The sequence below is a fragment of the Vulpes lagopus genome, chromosome 20, assembly GCF_018345385.1.
Source record: "Vulpes lagopus strain Blue_001 chromosome 20, ASM1834538v1, whole genome shotgun sequence".
In the NCBI taxonomy this organism is placed as follows: Eukaryota; Metazoa; Chordata; class Mammalia; order Carnivora; family Canidae; genus Vulpes; species Vulpes lagopus.
Window position 1 is genome coordinate 9,928,859 of NC_054843.1, and position 21,161 is coordinate 9,950,019.

General features: G+C 51.9%; 1 protein-coding gene across 2 annotated transcripts in view; it reads left to right on the forward strand.

Annotated features, from left to right (window-relative positions):
• Window positions 1–21,161, forward strand: part of RUNX1 (RUNX family transcription factor 1) — a 248,880-nt gene that overhangs the window by 207,649 nt on the left and 20,070 nt on the right. Inside the window, exon 6 of one of the 2 annotated variants that reach the window (XM_041735226.1) lies at window positions 1,726–1,917. The exons of the other annotated variant lie outside the window; for it this stretch is intronic. Coding sequence (XP_041591160.1) covers window positions 1,726–1,917 — 192 coding nt within the window. The remainder of the gene's footprint in view (window positions 1–1,725; window positions 1,918–21,161) is intronic. 2 annotated transcript variants of the gene reach the window in all.

Sequence of the window (21,161 nt, forward strand, 5' to 3'; positions counted from 1 at the left end):
TACACCATGATCGACTGAAATAGAATGTTCTAGAAAAAGACAGTTTCCCACTTCTGAGGGAAAGGGGTGACAGGGGTTGTTCCAGGACCTGGCCCTATGGCCTTTCGCCCACGAGGCCGGTGCTTAAAATACTCAGTCGGTAAGAGGCCTCTCACTTGTGTGCTGGCCCTGTGTGACTCAGGCTGTTTGTGTTTAGGTCGAGTGTTGTGGGCTGCAGGGCTGAATCAGAGTCTAGATTTGCCTTGGTGACACATGAAAAGAGGGAGCATTGCATTTGAACTACACAAATATTATGCTTAACTCGTTCTCTTCATTTCGGAGCCGACCAGGTCTTGTTCATGATAAAAATCACTGCAGTATAGTGGGTCCTTTTTTTTTGGTGTGGAATTTGAGACGGTGTCAACTGTGCCAAGGGGCCTGGCAGCGGGAAGAAACGGCAAGCCACGGAGATTTGGAACCATAATATAAGTTATAAAATTTAATTTTGTAATTGTAGCGACTGGGAGCTGGGCTGCAATCTACTTCTCCCACCCCGGGCTGGCGGGGAGTGGAGTCCAGGGATCCTCTTTCTAACTGAGGTCTGGGGCAGGGCATGTGAAAGAGCCCTTGATGGTGGCAACAGGCAGGCTGCTCCTCCAATGTTGTTTGGGGGCCACCTGACGATGGGGGGTGGGAGGGGGCGCGGGACGGGTGTGTGAATCGGTCAATGAGCCTTTATTCGAACCACAGAGGTGAGGAAGGAGCAGGGGCCTCTCCTCTGAGGATGGTGGCTCTATCCGTACATCCTGAGCCTGGGTTCTGCTTGGCAGGCCTTGAGCCTCCAGTTTAAAGCCGTCTTGTTGGGGGGATAAAGGGAGCAAACAGGAGGCCCAGCCCTCCCGGCCTGTCCCATGGGACTGGCCTCTGCTCACTGCAGGGGGAACACGGCAAGGATCCTTACTGTCTATACGGACAGCTGAGTGGCCCAACTGTCCACCCTGGATCGCTGAGCCCCTGGGGGAAGCTCATCCAGTCTGCTGGCACAACCTCTAGGTTCCAGATGAGGCCCTGGCTACACCTTCCTGTCAACCCCCTCCTAGAGGGTACACGGGGGGCGGGAAGCGGGCTTCGGGGAAGAATGCTGAAGGATGCTCGTGAACAGCTTTCGAGGAGAGGGAGCGAAGAGGGGCCGAGGGGCTGCCCATGCCCTGCATCTAGTCCCCCAGGACTGTGGGTTTGCAGCCACACCTCATTTCCTGTTGGACGGGGCGTGCGCTAAGCTGGGCGGCCCACTTTGCTGCCCGTGGCCGGGTCTGCAGCGAGGAGCGGCTGTTCTGATGCCACAGGGAGGGCACCTTTCCTGGCTGCCCTAGCTCAGCCCGCAGCGCGTGGCCAAGTGCCAGCAATTAATGCACCTTCCCTCGCTCCCGACCTTACACCACCACGATCCCCGTATGCCCGCTGCATTCTTGCCCCGCGGGGACGGGCGCAGAGGCTTGGGGAGATGGGGTGCAGGCTGGGGCAGCACCCCGTGGCCTGTGGGGTCAGTGGCCCTGGATCTCCCCTGGGAGCCAGCCAGGTGCGCCAATCTCCAGCAAATCCACTTTGGGGGTGAGGGGGCAGGGAGGGGCAAGACAAGAGAACCCCGACTTTTAGCAAATCCACAATACATTTTCTGATCTTTTCCCTCCCTCCTTCCTTGCCTCCCTCTCCCCTTCCCACCCCCCACCCCCCTCCCCACAATAGGACATCGTCAGAAACTAGATGATCAGACCAAGCCCGGGAGCTTGTCCTTTTCTGAGCGGCTCAGTGAACTGGAGCAGCTGCGGCGAACAGCCATGAGGGTCAGCCCACACCACCCAGCCCCCACACCCAACCCTCGGGCCTCCTTGAACCACTCCACTGCCTTTAACCCTCAGCCTCAGAGTCAGATGCAGGGTAAGTACCTGGAGGGAGCCCGCTTCCCGCCTCGCCCTCGGGCCACACCCCCCAGACCCATCCTGGCTTCTGCTCCTTGCTCAACGGGTGGTCCTCGGCCCAGCAGCCTGGGAGCTGGTTAGACAGCAGAGTCTCTGGCCCGCCCCAGACCTACTGAGTCAGATCTGCACCGTAATGAGATCCCCAGATCGAGAGGCACTGGCACCCAGGATATGGAGAGATAGATATCTATGTGTAGATAATATCTTGAATTTTTTGAGTTAGCTTTGGCTATGCTGTTTTCCTACCTACCCATGAGGCTTGAACACACACACACACCAAGCAAGGTGAAAGTCAGGACATTTCAAGTTCTTATTGCCTTCAATTATTTGTGGGGTTTGTATCTATATGTTTTTTTTTTAATATAAAGAAATACTACGATAGCCTGGATGCCATCACATCAAAGGTATTAGTTACAATAAATAAATTTGCAATCAATAAAGAATGTAGGTGGGCCCCCTCCTCCCAATACCCACATACCCGGGTTTAGCCAGCAATTGCAAAAACAGGGTAAAATGCAATAATTGCATAAAACATGCTGTGCCAAATGAGAGAAGACACACAGTTCATTTGCACCATAGAAGCCACTCTTGTCTGTGATGATTTGCTCTGCGATACCATTTCGAATTTCTGAAATCCAGTTGTTTTCTCTGTGCTGGGCAGGACACAGCTGCGTACGATATGGTCACAGTGAGATTCTCCAAGCAGCGGGTTTGTCTAACTCAAAGGGAGAGATAAGCAACACATCTGGGGGAGAGGGCAGGTGGCCAGCCAGGGACATGCTACTTGCCCTCTGGGACCGCAGAAATTAGCTTCCCCAGGCGATTTCTCTGTGCGGGTCCTATCGTGGGACATGTCCCTGTCCTGAGTTCTGTAAGGTTTTGGGACCAGTCGCTCGCTTTGGGGGTTAGCATATGCTTTTGGGGGGCTCTGGAAAGGCAAGCAAGCACCCTTGCACAGAATTTGATGGCTCATGCCTCGAGCTCTCCTAGTTCTGCGTCTGGGGGAGGTTCTGTTATTTGAATGGAAAGTTTCCAGACAAGACTTCCTGTCAGATAGCAGGCACACAGCTGCTAAGTGGTCCATCTGAAGGGTAGCCCCTCTGTCCCCAAACAGAAACGTAAAGCTTGATTTGGGCGGGTTAGCTCTCATCTGCAGATGCATCTTCGGCGTATTTAGGAAAAGGCCTCCTTGAGATCATCAGTTTTGTGGTGCTTATCATGAATACTTGTTCGAGATATGCATATTGATTTTTTTTTTTAATGCCAGAATGCAAGCGTGTACGGTAAATCCGATCGAATGGCACGTTAAGTGAGAGGGATGAGTGAGGAGTGAAATGGTCCTTTCCTTCCAAACAGAACAAATTCTAGAAGGCGATCCCCTGATCCTGTGTGCGGGGCCGCTGAAATTCGTTTATGCCATCCTCAGACCTCCATCCGTAACATCAGAGGGAAGACTCCTGTTTTCTTATGGTCTCAGCCCATAACTGACAATTTATCCTACTGGGCTGAGAAAGGGTTTTTCCTCGCTCTGCTGGTATTGGGGCCCAAACTGTTAAGCATCTTTAAAAGCAAGGGAAGATGCAGGGCGGCAAGTTGCAATGGTCACCCTTTAAGTTGGCTTCGTGGCGGACAGTTTTGGTGAGGAATGACTCAGATCTGATTTGCCTCCTGGTCAGATAGGCTCTTTTTCCCCAAAAGAAGAGGGGGAGGGTGGTAAGTGAATTCTTGTCCTGGGCCGCCAGCAGCTCTCGGGTGGAGACATTACCAAGGCCGGACGGGCATTCTTCGGCTCTTTGGAATACTGTATGCTTAGCAGAGTATCAGGTTTAACACAGAGCCTCTCCCCTTTCTTGTTCCTTTTAAAAACTTTTTACTTCTGCAACATGTAAGTAATAATAACTTGCTTTTAGAGTGCCCTAGAGGTTTGGTTGCTACTCTAAAGAATGTGTTAACTATATTGCTGAAGCTCTTTCTTTCCAAAATATGATTTGCTCTTCAGTCCTTCACTTGTAAAATTGGAGGAACTTTTTAAAAATAACTACCCAGGATACATTCATGTAAAACTACTTTTCCTTTTTCTTTTTTTTTTTTTTTTATTTTCTATAAGAAATAAGAAAAATGTGGGGGGTTTTTTTTGTTGTTTTTTTTTTTTTTACCCTAGTCATGTTTTGAGTAGACCCTAGGGATTTTTTTCCCCCTGAAATTAGAAAGTTAACAGGGATAAGAGTAAAGTCTCTTTCAGCCAGAACCTTCATTTTGTTCTTGACAAGTAGGAAAATGCTTATTTTCCTGGCTTAGCTCTAGAGACTCCATATTATACTTAAGAAGATGCTTTATATAAAAATCCAGCATGTGTTTATGGCTCTCTTTGAAATGGCAGTCATCGTTGTAAGAAAAATATCCCAGAGGTGGTCACGGCAATTCTTCAGCGGTGCCGTACGGGTGTGTGAATGTTTTCAGCACCGGGAAACGTCAGCAGCCAGGGGCTTTGGAGGGATCGTGGGGTGACAGAGAGGCTGGGACCTCATCTGGAGAGCTATGTCTGCCCCTTGAACTCTGGCACTAGGAAATCACAGATCCAGAAAAACGCCTTTATTTATCTAGAATCAGATGTGCTCGAGAACCCCTCAGAATAGGCATCTCAAATTATCTGAAGCAAGGGAAGAGGGAAGGGGGGCAGGTTGCCATGCCACCAAACCACTGTTTATTTGTTGAGGTTTTAACTATTAAAAGGGCTGAGGTTAATATCAACTTCCTCCTTTACCAGCTCCTAAAATTGAATAGAAAGTCATTTTGTCATGGCTACGCGACTCGTTTGGGACGTCATCGCGAACTTCTCCAGGCGAGTCTTAGGGTTCTTGTTCAGTCGTGGGAGGGAAAATGGACACGTGTCCTTTTAAAAGATGGGACCAGCACAGATCCCAGCGAGATGAAGTCGCCGATGCTGGATCGGTCACACATGCTCCCTTAGAGATGGCTCCAGGCAACCCCAGCAAGTCATTTGAAGAATTTGCCTCTTGATTTACCAAAAATGATGAACCACATTTAAGGCTGCATAACCCCTTCCTTTCTGGGGAGGATACCAAATATTTGCTGATGCAGAAAACTGTCAAAGCTGGACAAAGAGGCCAGTTTTGTTGTTCTCGCGTGCGTTGCCATAAACTCCCAGGTGTGAGGCTTAACTCTTTCACTGGACCGGTTATGGTGTATTTTGGCACAGGTCAGGCCTTTTGTATACATTATTCCGCTCTCACCACAATCCTGTGCTGTGGTTTATAGACAGAGCAACTGAACCTCAGAAGCTAACAACTGCCCAGAATCTCCAAGAGCATGAGTGACAGACTTGGACCCAAACCCAGACCTTTCTGGCTACAGAGCCAGGGCTGACGGGGTGGCAGGTTCTCTTGGATCGAGGATCGATTAGACACAGGGCTGACCAGTGTCAAGAAGAATCCCGATCGTCAAAGGGGAGATGGGAGCAGTGCTGGGCCGGACGTTCACTTGGCAGGACTGTGTTGGATGCGTTCTGCAGATGTCGCTAATAATGAGACCCTTAGGGCCAGAGTCTGTGGCGGGCACCTCGATAAGCTGTCTTTTTTTGACCGGTGTGTGTGGGGGGGGGGGGGGGGGGGAGATGTACATTTGTTTTGCAACTTGAGGACAAAAGAAAACTCAGAATAATGCATCTCTTGCATGAGGGAATGAGGGACGAGGGGGAGGAGGAGGGCTTCCCAGCCACCCTCTCTCTGCTTTACCGGGGCAACCGCCTGGCCTTCCTGCATGGAGGAGTCTCTCTTGGGGTCCAGTGGGACCAGAGCCTTCTTAATGTCCAAATCCAGGCAACCTCTGATGAGCCTCGAGGAGTGTGGGTGCCTCGCTTTGAGAGTACGGTCAGGCAGTAGAGAGCCTGACATTTCTGGTTCACCTCCTGAGTTTTAGTAATTCCAGTGATTTTTGTGTTGATAGTGTTTCCCCGAAGGTTGAAGTTACTCTGGAAAGACTATGTTCTCTGGTACTATTGTCTGTGAAGCTTTTTGGAGATATGAATTGACTTTGTTCTCAGCTATTAAACAGGGTTACTTATGTCAGTGTTTACCAGCTGCATTGACAAAAGGGGGGAAAAAAAGCCTCTCCACTTCCCTGTAGGAGAGACAAATCCCCTTTCCAGCCTTGGGGGTGAAATATCCAACTGCATAGCACTTTTCTCTACTTCTTCTCCTCTGTCTCTTTCTCTCTTCTTCGTTCTTCTTCTAGAAGTTGAAAATCAAAGTGGGGATGGGGCCTTACTGTCAAACACCAGAAATTTGGGGGCATGTGGGTGGTTCAGCGGTTGAGCGACTGCCTTCGGCTCAGGGCATGATCCCAGGGTCCTGGGACCGAGTCCCATGTAGGGTCCCCACAGGAAGCCTGCTACTCTCTCTGCCCATGTCTCTGCCTCTCTCTGTGTGTCTCTCATGAATAAATAAAATCTTAAAAGGCAAAACCACCAGAACTTTGCACGTATAAACCTGTAAGTGGTCATTTAATGGTTACACAACAAAGTGAAATAGGGTGCTAGGAGTCAACTTAGAAGGCATGCTGTAAACGTGAAAAGTGAATGATTTAAAAATAACTCTTAAAAAAAAAATAACTCTTATCTAGGTATAGGAGAATTTGAGAGCCTTTCAAGGTTTACAACAAAATCTTCACACGATTGAAATCCAGCCCGAATCAGGTATCCCCATGAATAAAAAATAAATAAATAAGTGCAAGAAGGGCAGGAAGGGAGGGAAAAAGGAAAGAGCGGAATGGGCCCACGATGGAGAGCTAACGCGCGGGGCGGGAGCAAGCCGATGGGTGCCACCGCTGTGTCCTGGCCCTGCTTCTCCCAAGCAGGTGGACGGTCGAAGTTCATGGAGCTAGAAGCCCTCCCAAGGCAGGAATCGAGAACCCGGTTCAGGTTTTCTGTGTTCTTGGCTGGTGCAGTGTAAACTCTAGGTTTCAGGGAAGGTTGAAAAGCTCGTACTAACGAATTGCGTCATAGACATTTGGAAAAGGAGAAATTAGGATGGGAAGAAAGCTAACTCTTGGTTTTCTCCTTGAAAAAAAGGCCCTAGAGCCTCTGCACCCTTTGTGCCCTTGTGGCTTGAGTCTGCTACGGCTGCACTGTGTCTATCACCCCTGCCCTCCACGCACTCCTTGGAGGGGCAGCCAGCCTTACGTGAGCGGGCTGCACTCTGTTGGTGGGGAGGCATCGCTACCGACGCAGAACCCCCTTGACCGGCACTGCTCAAAGGCCTGCCCTGTATTTATTTACAAGCACCGCACAGCTAAGTACTTAATAAACCAGCCCTTCAAAGGAGCCGCCAGCCTGGCCGGCTGTCAGCACCCTAGTCATCAGAAACCACATTTTAGCGGGCCTGCATTTTCACACCAAACGTTTTCGTGGATGTCGTTCAAGGTGACCAGACCGTGTTTTCCAGAGCATGTTGGTAATGCCTTGTGGACATCTTTTCTCATTACAAGAAAGAACAGTTCACTTGAGGGCTTTGATCTCAATGATAAAATATTCCTTCTGAGGATTGGATACGTTCTGAACTTTCCCCTCATTCTTGTCATCTGTGGGCCGGCGCGCACGTGTGGGAGCGCACACACGCCGACAAAGGTTTTGTTCAGAAGAGTGAGTTTTTAATAAAACTGCGGTTGGAGGCTTCACTTGATAGCGATGGGTTAATCGGCAGGAGAGCTAAGCTTGAAAACCGAATGTCCCGGAAAGCGCAGGGTGGCTAAGAGTGAAGGCTCCACAGGCAGGCCACCTTGGCCCCTACCTGGCCCCCACCACGTACTGCCATAGGACTTCTGGCAGGGGACGTAACCTCCTAAAGCCTAGGTGTCTCCATCTGCAAAATAGGAGTAACAGTTAATTCTTGGATCCTCGCACCACTGCGAAGCGTGAAATGGTGAGCCGTAGAGCCAGCCCGAGGATGCCACTAACAGCTCTCAGCCGGTAAGCTCCGCATCCCCAAACCAAACGTCTCCGTTTCCTGTGGCTGCTGCAACTTGGTGGCTTAAAACCACAGAAATTTCTGATCTCGTGTTCTGAAGGCCAGAGTCCAAAATCAAGGGGTGGGCAGGGCCGTGCTCCCTCTGAAGACCCTAGGGAAGTGTCCTTCCAGCCTTCGGTGCCTCCAGGCATCCCTTGGCTTGTGGCTGCATCGTTCCTATCTCTACTTCCATCTTGTCATGGCCTTTTCGTCTATGTCATCCCCTCTTCTGTGTCTTATAAGGACACGTGCCATTGGATTTAGGCCCCACCCAGATAAACCAGAAGACTCTCATCTCTTCTCACTGAATGGCACCCGCAGGTTGTTTCTCCAGAGAAGGTCACATTTGCACCTCCATGGGTCAGAACCTGGACACCCCTTTGGAGGGGCCAACCTTCTACCCATTCTCCCAAGGTAGAAAGGATAGAAGGCAGCAGGGGAGTCTAGAAATAACTTCCCTCTGTCCCCCCTACCCCAGAACAGATATTATTATGGGCAGGTAGGTATGGACTCGGTGTCTTGTGCTGAATGCCTCAGTCACCTCTTCTGGCTACCAACACTTCAGCCCATCCTTGCTGGAACTCGGTATCATGGTATTTTTATTTCCCAGACAGGAAAATGTATGATTTTTTTTTTTTTTCCTAGAGGACATCAGATATCTCTTAACATTTTCTAAAGCGTCTGTGCAGCAGGGCTGGATAGGGAAAGGGGGCCCTCTGCCCTATGTCATGGGAGCAAAGCAGCCCCTCTGCAGCTCATGACATGGTGGATGGTGGTAAGCATAGGCCCAGAAGGTGACAGGAAGTCAGCCAGTTGGGATGGACTCAAGAATTTGACCTCCCTGGGGCTCGGCATGTCACTGCCGTTGTGGACAAGCTGCCTTTTTAAAAATGGCTTTATGGCAAGGCATGGTTGACCGGACACCCATTTTGAAAGGCTGGTGATTCGCTTTGCATACCTACCTCATAATCCCAAATTTACAAATCACCCCAAGATAGCCTTTCAAATTTGGATATTTAAAAAAGAAACTTTGACTACGGCCATAAAGTCGTGTCAAAGTTTACCAAAAGATCCTACCACGGGAGGAACAAACGATACATGCCCGGAGGAAGGCAAGGCCCCCTCTAGAAAGCTACTGTGCTTTCTCGTAAGTGGTGGTTCCCCAAAATGAGTTGGTTTTACTCATTTGCATTATTTTTCCTCGCATCATGGAGCTGAAACGCAGGCCCGCTGTAATTCAGTTATATGTCTTAGGGCTCTGCAAAAAGTCAACATGTAGGAGTTAAATAATGCTGAGGAACCCTAGTGACATCTGTCTTTCCTCACGCTCCCTGGGCCCTCAGGGCACCGCTGCCAGGCCTTTGGGGGAAAGTGTACAGAGGCAGGGGGCTTCTCCGAGAGCCACCTTTGTGCTTCCTTGTTTTTTATATCTTTGCATTTTATGTTCAAAGCCTCAGCCCCAGGGGCAGCCCGGGTGGCTCAGTGGTTTAGCTCCTGCCTTTGGCCCAGGGTGTGATCCTGGAGACCTGGGATCGAGTCCCACGTCAGGCTCCCTGCATGGCGCCTGCTTCTCCCTCTGCCTGTGTCTCTGCCTCTGTGTGTGTGTGTGTGTGTGTGTGTCTCTTATGAATAAATAAATAAAATCTTAGAAAAAAAAAAAAGCCTTAGCCCCACAGGAGCCTTCTTATTATTGAACAATCGCCTCCAAAGCAGTAGAACAGCCCAATTGTTACGGAGATTAAAGGTACGGATTGCAAAACGCCTGTAAATGAAATCTTCACTGACAAACCCAGTTTCTTTCCATAGGCCTTTCTTCCATAATCTCTTTTTGGCAGAACATTTTATGTTTTGATACCAGAGATTCAGTTACCAACCGCAGTAAATAAAATAATTTTTTTTAAGGAATAGTATAGAACTCACCCTAAAAACAAACATTGGCCAATCGTGTTTATTTTCTGTTTCTTTGTGCACACCTGAGGGTTGACAAGGGGAGAAAAGGGGGAAGGTACTACTTCTTCTCCAGTCGATTTTTAATTATCAAGCTATGGGAAGTCTTCAGATTGAGTATTAGCCAGTTCCGGCTGCCCTACAAGGCACGGGATCATATATTTATGTTTGAAAGAAGTCAGCATTTTCAGGACAAAACTGTATCGGACACCCCAGTCCCCAAACGAGATATTGGGCGAAGAGGGTCATTTCCTCCAGACACAGGCTCAAGTGCCACAGTGCTGGGCACCATCATTATTCACAACGTCTTAGGGTCATATGTAGAGTCTAGAACATTCCAAAGATAGTTTCAAATTTTTGAAAGACATCTTCCAATTGTGATCAACAGCCAGAGTTTACTCCTTTTTTTGTAAAGGTGATTCTCTGTAAGACGGAGAGAATTTTTCCCAATCTTCTCCGTTTTTCCAGCTGGAGGAAGTGTGAACGAGAGGGGGGAGGGGTGCTAGAGGACCGTCTGGTGCAGCTCACGTCACCTGATGGCTACTAGGTGGCCCCAAAACCTGAGCTTTAAAACGCACACCGCAGACTGACCTGGTGCTCCTTGGGGTTCATCATCTTGGTCCTTCCACCCAAGGTTGCTGAGTCTCCCGTGCATAGGTCAGGGTGATCCGTGCGGTTAACAGGGTTTGGGTCACTGTGGTGGTGAGCTCAGTCCTTCCGGGAGGATTGGGGGAGGAGGCCCTGTGCTCCTTCAGCTCTGGGGTTTGGGTGTGACCACCAGTGGTATTGTAAAGGCAGAGCATCCCTAGGGGAGGCCTGTGCGTCGGCACCACCCTGCGTGTGAGCAGCTCACCCATCTGACAGTTAAAGCTCCCAGGTCTATGACTTGCTGGTGGCCGCAGAGGACATCTCTTTACTTACAGCTTGATCTGTTCAATCTGACTCATCAGCCCGAGGCCAGATCCAAGGCCCAGATAGCTGAGGTTGTGCCAATCCCCCCGTCCATCTTTGGGACGGCTGCTTATATACACTTACTTGCAAGAGTATGGGGAGGGGATGGAAGAACATCTCAAGGTAAAAAGGGAGGTGGGAATCATCTGGCTAGTGATTGCACTTTTTGGAGTCGCAGGTCATACATACAAGGGAAGCAAACCGGGTTGTTTTTATTAAGTCTCGTGGGGTTATGGCGCTGTGTGGCCACTTGCACTCCATTAGCGCATCTCTCCGCAAGATCGGATGGCAAATTACATGATAAAGTTATTAAAATATCTGTAAAAGTCAGCACAAGCGCAAGGGCTCGACTTGGCATTTCTGCCAGTTAAGTGGTTTATTTAGATCGCTTCTCTGGGGGTCTGTTCATCGTCATCCGTACGACGTGGTAAATCGCCGGCTGTGTAGAACTGTCATTGCCTGCATTTGCAGCCATGCTTCTGTCGCTGGAACGAGAGGGCTGGTATCTTCGGGGTGAAAGCACCAAGTGTTTGAAACGTGCAGTTATTCACCGCCACCCACCCCGGTTTTGAACCTGCAGTGTCTGTTTGTGATGGTGTCTACACTGGGGTGTTCTTGGAGCAGTTCACTGCAGCGGATCATGACAAGGACATCGCCCGGTTCACGCGTTTACCAAAGGCAGGAACAAAATAGTTAGAGCTCACAGTTACAGAAAGGACCGATGTGTGTTCATTTAATCCCCACAGCCTGCCACCCCTCGAGGTGCACGACACGGTCCTGAAGGCCCTGCCTGCTGCACCTGCGCGGGCCTAGAGCCACCGCGTGGCCAGGACCACTGTTCCCTTGACTGCCAGTCTGGGTCCCCCCATCTAAGCGGTTAGAGACGTCGTCTTAAATGCTAACATTCCGTAATTCTGGATACTGCAGCTCTTGGAGATTAACGGTCATGCCTAACATTCTCAGGGAAGCCAGGAGGGATGTCCGAGAACACCTCTACTCTATTGCCTGTGATTAAAAGGCCACCTTTTTTTTTTTTTTTTTTTTGGTAATATTTTTGCTGTGGGATCGGGCGTTCTGAGGCACCATATGTTGCTAAATGAGAGAAGTCATTGCCCAGACGTGGATCTGTTTAATTTAATATGATTTTCCACAAATTACAAAGCATGACTTTAAAATTGAATTTGTGCAAAATTACAGATGGCCAATTCAGGTGGAAGGGAGAGGAAATCTTGTTACTCTTATTCCAGAATCTCTTCCCGAATTCCTCATTTGATTCTTTCACGCCTTGGGGGAGGGGGCTCGTAGGGGGAGATACATTAGAAGGTCTGTAAGGAGTTTCTCGTATTTTTCAAACTTTCTCCCTGGTCATTCATGGCTCCCTCAGAGGGAGATACAGTGGCCTGGAGATGATGTCAAGGCAATGCCCGTCCTTCTGTCCATCCATCCCATTAGTCAGGATATGGCTGCTTCTCCCACCTTATCATCAGAAGGGATTCAGAAAAACAGGAGAGCCCCCAGAATGCACTTTCTGAGGAAAGCAGAAGCTGGAGCTATCAACTGACAGTAATAGCTGTGGGTATGGACTTTGGAATTCAAATCCCAGGTCGGGCTGCTTGGATAATTATAGGACCTTGGCAAAATGACTGAAGTCCTTTGCACCACTGCTCCCCATCTGTACGATGGGCACGGTGATGCCGGTACCTGACTCACTGGAGAGCTGGGAGCATAAGTGAGTTAATAGGAATATGCCCTGGATGCCTGGCGTGCAGTGAGCAGTTGCATGGATTTTCTCCCATCACCGCAGGAGCCTGCTGCGAGGCTTGAGATATATTTCCGTCAAGTATTTAGCATAGAGCCTGGTACACTGCACACGATAAATGGTTGCTGTTACTCGTTTTACTCTCATTGCTAGCATTGTTGTTGTTGTTGTTGTTGTTGTTTTAGATTTTATTTATTTATTCATGGGAGATAGAGAGAGAGAGAGGAGAGGAGACAGGAGACACAGGCAGAGGGAGAAGCAGGCTCCATGCAGGTAGCCTGACGTGGGGCTCGATCCCGGGACCCCAGGATCATGCCCTGGGCTGAAGGCGGGCACCAAGCCGCTGAGCCACCTGGGCTGCCCTCACTGCTAGCATTGTACCCGTGTTGGTGGCGGTGGTGTCTCACCAGGGTGTTACAATCCGTCTGTCCTGCCAGATGAGCCACACAGCGTCACCTCCAGGGCCTCCTTGTCCAGCAGGAGGACAGTAGCCCCGCAGTGGTTTTATGGCAGCGCCTTCAGTCAAGTGCCATTTCCTTGGGTGAACTCCCAGTGGGAGAGCCCACAACCACTGCTCCCCAAAGATCAGATGGGAATGGTGAACTGTTAGAGTTGAAAGGGACCTTACGCATCTTTGCTCAAAGGCCCTCCTTTCCCTCATGAGCCACCGGAGGCCCGGGGCAGGACAGGGATTGGCCCGGTTGGAGGCAGACCTGAACTCCCCATCCTGGGACTCCTGGTGCAGGGCTCGTGCCACTGGTGCATCCCGTCCCTGCCTTGGAGGGGGCCTCAGGATAGCCTCTGCCGTCGCTATGGAATGCTCGCGAGGACGTGTAATCGTGCGCTGCCTTCCACGGCCACTTCCTAGAAGTGGGCTGTCTCCTCGAGGGATCATGGGCCCCCATGGTTGGATTCTGTGTCACGCGCTTTTTTTCGCTTCCATTTTCAAAACGCTGAAAGTCCACGTGTAAGGAGTCGGGGCTTCCCTAAAAGGCAAGGACAGAGTACCCACGTCAAGGCCATCACCTCTGTCCTTCTCAGCCCTGCTCCCTGGGGGACAGCACACAGCTGCAGAGGGGCTGACAGGACACTCCCCGACCACAGGGCCGACGTGGGCAGCAGCCACAGATGAACCCTGACCCGGCCCTTACTTGCATGAATCGGGCACATCCAGAGAATGTGAATGGTCAGCCTCCTTGGCGTTTGTAATGAACCATCTACAAAAGGATTTCTTTGAACCGAGTTTCACCTTCCTGTGTGATTTTAAGTAAATACCTCCCTGGGCCGATTCCGCCCACAGGCCCGGGCCTTGAAAGCCTGCTGGCGGCTTGGGCTGGCGGGCCACGGGGAGGGAGGCCCGCAGACAGGTGTGCGAGCGCGGCGGGGCGGCCGGCAGCCACAGCTGGGGAGCCAGGGCCAGGGGCCTGGTGCTCAGTGACAGTCCCGCTGCCAGCTTCTGCCAAAGAGCGACCCCGGGGGACGCCTGGGTGGCTCAGTGGTTGAGGGTCTGCTTTCAGCTCAGGGTATGATCCTGGGGTCCCAGGATCGAGTCCCACATCAGGCTCCCCGCAGGGAGCCTGCTTCTCCCTCTGCCTGTGTCTCTCTCATAAATAAATTAAATCTTTAAAATTAAAAAAAAAAAAAAGCTACCCTGGCACCTTGAGGCCCTGCACTAACTAGCACATCTTCAGCTCCTGCACCCCACGGCTCTTGTCCTGTCTTGACCGCAGCCCCCCGGGGCTTCAGCTCCAGCAGGCCTCGCACGGTCTGAGGACCACAGGTTTCTAAAGAACAGGCCAGAGGAGGAGGCAGGGAAGGAAATGCTGTGACGTGGCCTTTTCTTGCTCAGAGGATCAGACCCGCTTGGAAACATGGCATTCAGCGGTGTTGCAAACTATCCCCCAAGGGTCGGGATTTCCCCTGATTTGGGCAGTTTTTACAGTGACCATGAACTTCTGACCATGGAGACGAGGGAATCCTAGAAAGCTGGACCCGAACGAGATGGCCAGCGCCCTCCTTAGCTCAAGGAGGCCCCGGGAGCCCAGAGAGGTTAAGCGACTCGCTGATTATCACACAGCCAGCTCCTGTGCCCACAGGCTTAGCTTTCCTGCCCGTCCTCTCCGGCTTGAACACATTCCTGGTATTTGGCTACAGCAAAGGGAACCTTCCCAAGGAGTCCCTGCAAAACAGCACTTATGTGAAAGAGGGGCTGTTGGAACAAGATAGGGCAAACACCAGTGTGCCTGCGCACTGCTCCACCCAGTTTCTCATCTTTATATTACCCCCCCCCCCCAAAAAAAAGGTCTCAAATAACCCAAACAGGCAGGGTCTGATCTGCAGACTGTCTGCAGGCATCCACCCAAGAAGCTGCCGGTCGGCTGGTCCATCCTCTGCTGATTTATGTTGTGTGTGTTAAGCCTTAAATTGTTGAGACTCTGGCTGGCTGCAGTGGTATTACTGGAGGGCTGGTGCATGTTTTCGGCTCACGGAGCTGGCTCCGGGACTGGAGGTGTTGGCCTCAGATCAAGTCCAATCTCACACCTGTCTGAGACAATGAGGGCCTTGTTAGACACATCTCCAGTCAAGGCGGCTCAGGCTGCTTATTTTTCACGTTCAGAACAGGGAGGGGCAGGGGGGCGGTGGGATCTGGGGGCCAGGGAGAAGCCAAGGCGAGACTGGGAAATGCTGGGGTCAGCTGCCTCTCTTGCCCTCTCCTTCCCCCTCTCCCCTGCCCACCCGCCCCCCCCCCCCAATTTTATAAACTTTTCCTTATTTTTGGAAATTCAAAACAAACAAACAATACCAACAGTAGCCCTCTTATGAAGGCGAATTTCCCACTGCAAAACAAGCAGCTCAGGGCCTGTTGGAGAAAAAAACCCCACAGTCATCAAGGGGGGCTGAGCCACACAGTGGAACAGAAGGGGGGTGTGTGGGTGGGGGGTGGCTATAGCCCCCACCCCAGGGCCGGAATCTGAGCTTTTTCCACACGAACAGGGTCTGTGCAGGAAAGGTTTTTCTCTTCTTGTTTTTTTCCCTTCCACTGCTGACATCTTAGTGACTGGGGCAGGCAGGAGAGGGCTTTCCCCAGCTCTGAGTGATTATTCACTGATGACCTAGCAAACCGTTCTGTCCCCGCTCTGGCCCTCCTGTCCCTTCTTATCGACACAGAGAACACAGCAGGCCGCCAGCACGTACATCTTTGGACCCTCTGCAAGTCCAGCTCTCCCGAGACCCTGACCCGAGGCAGCCAGCGGGCAGGGCCTTCTCTGGGTCCAGGTCAGGAGCCCTCAAGGCTGATGGCTGTGAGTGATCATCATTCAGTCAAAGTCACCCTGAAATGACTTGCTTTGCGTGGGACTGCACGGTGTGGTGGCCCTTGGGATAAAAATCAAAGAAAGGGTTTCCAGGCGTTGTGAAAGCTACCCTTTGCTGCCAGGCGCCCACAGGAGGCCCCACGCTAGCACCTAGTGACTCCCCCCGCGTGGACCTGTCATGTCTTGGGGGCTTGAGTAGCTCGGCGAACCCCTCCGGATCCCCCTCCGTAAGCAAGGCTCTTACCTGAGCAGGGACGCACTTAGGTGCCAGTGGTCACTAGGCCCCGCTTGTCCTCCTCCAGGAGAAACAGGCAGTCCCCACCCTTTCACCTCCGAAAAACGGCTCAAGGGCCAAGTCCCACTGCTGACTCACAGCCTCGGCCTCAGACACAGCCCGGAAAATGTGCACGCTGCTTATTTTATCTGAGACCCGGGACTTCAGAGCAAATCACTTTGAACTCAGCGGCCCTGGTCTCCCTCTGCGCCCATCAGCCGGCCTCCCCCAGGACCACTTTCCGGGAGGCAGCGGACGGAGGCGTGGGGAGCAGCAAGAGGGGACAGAAAATCTGGGGGCCTCCGGCTCCCTCCTGCCAGGGTCGAACCCCTTCCGTGTGACCCTGAGCGACAGCACATGCCAAGACCCCGGGCCGTTGGGAGGTGGCATCACTGTTAAGACCGTGGCCTTCGTCTCTCTTCCGGGAGGCCAGGGTGGGCGCCGCAGAGCCTCCTCTTTGAGGCCACTCTGGAGGGTGGTGGCTGCGCAAGCCGACGTGGCCCCCTCAGGCCATCCGATGGTCAAGGAGGACCCGATACAGAAACCAGACCTGCTCCTGCTGAGACCACTTTAACCAGTGCTTTCCTGGCTCCTTCGCCAGCCAGGCCTCTGCCTTTCTCTGGGCCTCGAGGTTCCATCTCTCCTGAGCCATCCGTGCTCTGAAACGGGGAGCAGACCCGGGGCGGGGTTGGGGAGGGTGGCTGGAGCACGGATGTCTCTGTGACACCTGCCTTATGGGACTCCTCCTCTGGCCTCTTAAACACCCACCCCGTTCTTCAGGGCACTTCTCTGCTCCCTCTCCTCCGGGACAGCTTCTCCCCTCCGACGGTCATCAGCTGGCCCATCTTCTCTGCTCCCGGGCCCATCCGTTGGGGGCTGGCCCTCCACCATCTCCCCACGTCTCGCCCCGATCGTTACCCGACAGGGTACATGTTGCTGCCACCCTATCGTGGGCTCCTGGCCATGAGGACCCAAGCTTTCCCTCTGTGCCTTGAGATCATCCAGACCTCGAAACCTACCGACGAGACACTCTCCAAGCATCCCCGAGCCCCCGAGCACCTGCCCTCTCCTCCCCATCTCCACTCACGGTTCCGAGAGCCACAGGCTCGCCTCGAAGTTTCGGGCTGGCGGGAGCTGTGTCTCCACTTCTCCGGACCACCCCCCCCCCCCCCAGAGCTCCAGCGTAAGGGATGAGGAGGGAGTCACTGAGGAAGATTTCTCCTGCTCTCAGGACAGCAGGTCACAACTGGTGATGGACACGATTTAATCTCAATTCCAAACAGTTCTGCCCCCAGTGACTTCCTCCCTCCCAAAGCACCAGTGCTGGGGCAGAGCCTTGCTTCCTCTTGGTTCTGTGGTTTACCCTTCCTCCTCCTCCCGGAGCCCACCCGGGAGCCTGGGGGAGGGAGTCCAGGTGGTCCCACCAGGCGACAACATAGTCGCCCCTTTCCCTTCACTTCTGTGACAAGGAAGAAGGTGGGAAGTTGCTGTGCTTCTTGACCTCCTGACCCCATTACCTTCTAGAACCTTCTGTTAGGTAAAGCTGATGAGCTATGCTTCCTTTGGCTGCCCCAGGCCGGACTCTCTTGTGTCACCGTCTTTCCTTCCCACCTGCCTTGCTCCTCAGACAGCTCACCTGATGCTGTCTCCCAAACACCTGAACCTGGTTTTACACTTTTAATGAGAGACGTGGACCCCAAAGGAAGAATAGGCCGTTTATCCGCTGCTTCCTTGGCGCTCCCTCCCCCGACCTCACTGCTGCCTCCCCCCACACACCTGTGCTCCGCCCCTCCCCCCACGCTCAGGTGTGACTCTGTGTCGCCTCCTTCCCTAAAACCATTCCTGATTCCTCCTGGTCCTGGCACTTTTCAGATCCATCTTTCGGAGTTCACTCTTGACCTTGGTGGCCCTCCTCCCCGCCCTCCTGTAACCGAGCTTCTTTCCCCAACGGGCCGTTGCCCGGCCTCGGGGGCCTCCTGTTCCCCAGCACTGAGACATTTCACCGCCGCCACCTCAATGGCTTCACCCCAAGCCTACGACAGACGACAAGCGTTGAGTCACCCCCATCCTGTCCCCCTGGGTGGTGTCGCCTTATGGTCTTCAGCTGGTGGACGAAAGACATTCCAACCCTCCTGTGCCGGCCCGCCCGTCTGTCTGAAGAATTAACAGACCCTGGGCCATCGGTGTGTTGGGGTGGGGGGGAGGCCACTTGTCACCCTCTTGGTCAACCCTCCCTTTCGTTTTCTTCGCCTCCTAACCCCTCAGCTCCTCAGAAGCCTCTTTTGTTCCAGTCAAGGGGAAAGTACTTCGGACGTGTTGTTGAGACTGGTTTGCTGGTTTTTCAATTTTTTTTTTTTTTCAAAAGACGGGAAGTTCCTGTTTATTAGAGAGGTTGTTCGTTTCCAAAGATGTTGTTGCAGCGCCAGGCCGGCTATAGGATGATTTCTCGCTGCCTTTTTTGGGGTGGTACACAATACAAAAAAAATAAATAAGTAAGTAAATAAACCAATGAGAGAGAGAGAGAGTCCGTGAGCACAAAAGGAGATGTTATAATAGGTTTTTGTTGGTACTTGCATTTTCTTGTTGAAAAAAAACAGCAGAGACCCTGAGGTACAGAGGTGTGGACAGAAGCCTGATGTTATCTGGCCCCGAGAAATCCTGCCCGGAGTCCAGTGGCAGGCGGGATCCAGAACTCAAAAAGACGGAGGCAACTGGTCCTGCTCAGTACAAACGGTGCTGTTCGTCTTTCGTAAACAGCCTGTGCCCCAGGGCTCAAATCCTTCAAAAGTTTGCCTAGGTAATTGCGTTTCATTGCCGTCTGGCATGTGCTCATCAGTCTAATCTGGAGATTCAGACAGCCAGGCCAAAGCCTGCGAGACTGCAGGAGAACGAGACCGTGAATTTAATCCACTTGAAAGACAGACTAATACAAGTGCGGCTAACTCATTATTTTAAGTGATGGGAGCAGAAAAGGGTATGGCACTTTCCATAAAAGGGTTTCAAATGCGTGCGTCACAGCCACTTGGCGGTTTAAGGCCATTAGAAGAAAAGGCGGAACCAGGGCGATGATAGGATCCTTGCTGCCACCTCCTTGTTTCTGGAAGCCTGCCTCCTCCCCCCACCCACCCCAAAACACAGGGGCACGGCGGGGAAATGAATACCCTCCCTCCCTCCCTCCCTCCCTCCCTCCCTGGTTTTGACTTGGGTCTGTCGTGAATTCACATGGACACCAGGCTTTGTTGGAGATTTGGGGGTGTTGGGGCTCAGTTTCAGGGTAGAAAAGGGATGTACATGGAAGAAGGACTCCCCGGTGAGCCCCACAGAGCTCAGAATTCCAGGCCTGTAAGCAGGAAAAAGGTTCCCTTCCCCTGTGTCCACTGGGCGCTATGCTTGGCAATGTCTGTCCTTCCTTCTTTCCTTCCTTCCTTCGTCTCTCTTTTTTTTGAGGTTCAGGCCAGTTTTTTGGTTTTGTCAGTCTGTGATAACTAGGCTGGGGGCGGGGGTAAAGGCTTCGAACATCACACGTTAAGAAACAGCCCTCTACAAAGAACCAGAGGGTCTGTCCCTGCCCCGTCGCCAGCCTGCAGTGGGGAGCAGAGTCACCTCACCTGTCCATGCCTCGGCTTTCTCCGAGGTGGGGCTGGCTCAGAAAGTCTCAGAGGTTGCTTTCTGCACTCTCATTCCATGAGACGTTGGAATGAAACCTTAGAAATGTTGACAGTGATTTGCATCATTATCTAGTTACATGTGACTCATGCCCGGGAAGCTGGGGAAAGGCAAGCATTGGCCTGTCCCTTCCCAGGTGGCAAAGCTGACGGTCAGCTCAGGAGTGATCTTGTTGGTCGTTTACACCTGCATCTCACTCAGGACTCGGCGTGCCAGCCCCAAGTCTGGGTGCCAGGCCATGGGGCTGTGAGAAAGAGTCATCCCAAATCCTGGCTTGGGGACGGAGTGCTCTCTGGGCACAGTGTGACAGCTGGTGCCACGCGGGCAGACAATGGCCTCCAGCGACCCTGGTGCCCACCAGGGCTCCAGAAGGTTCCCAGCACACCCCTTATCTCCTCGCACCCCCGAGTTGCATCTGTTCTGTGCCTGGGCAGGACGGGACGGGGCGGGGCGTGCCTAGCCTAGGCTGGATCTTTCTAAGGCACCACTGACATTCGGGGCCAGATCATTCTCCACCATGGGGGGCCATTCTGTGCGTTGTAAGATATTTAGCAGCACCCCTGGCCTCCACCCTCTAGATGCCAGCAGCACTCCTCACCCTAGTGGTGACAACCAAAAATACCTCCAGACATTGTCCAGTGTCCCCTGGTGAAGAAACAGCCCCTGTTGAGAGCAGCCTGGGAAAGTCACAAGGATCTCCTCGTCCACACAGGAGCTCAATGCCTGCAACAAAGCGGAGTTGCTCGGGCATCTCTACTTGGTAGTCACTTCACTTCTGTTGTCCAGAGGTCATCCCTTTTGTTGAGCAGGAGTTTCCTAGTCTGCCATCTCAAACACTACTTTTATTTTTATTATTATTATCATCATCATCATCATCATTATTATATTATTTTAATTCTTCCATGTTAGTCCAAGTCACTGAAAACCTATTGCTTCTCGGAGAAAGCCTTCCTTGACCTTGTAAATCAAAGCAGTTCTCTGGAGGGAGGTTTCCCACCGCTGGGCTCGGTATCATCTTTCTCAGGGTGACCTCATCTATTAAAGTATGAAGGTTGTATTTGAAATGCCATTTACTTTCTCTAAGTCAATAAATGAAGCTGTGGATCTTTAGATCATCAGAGGTCTGCTTATTACCAAGAGTTTTTGTGTGTGTGTGTCATTTTTTAAATCGAGATCTGTGTTGGAGTTTAAAAGAATTCCGGCAGATTTCCATTTGCCTTTCTGAATCAGTTTGGGGTGATATTCCTCTGCGAGTGTAGATTGCCCCTA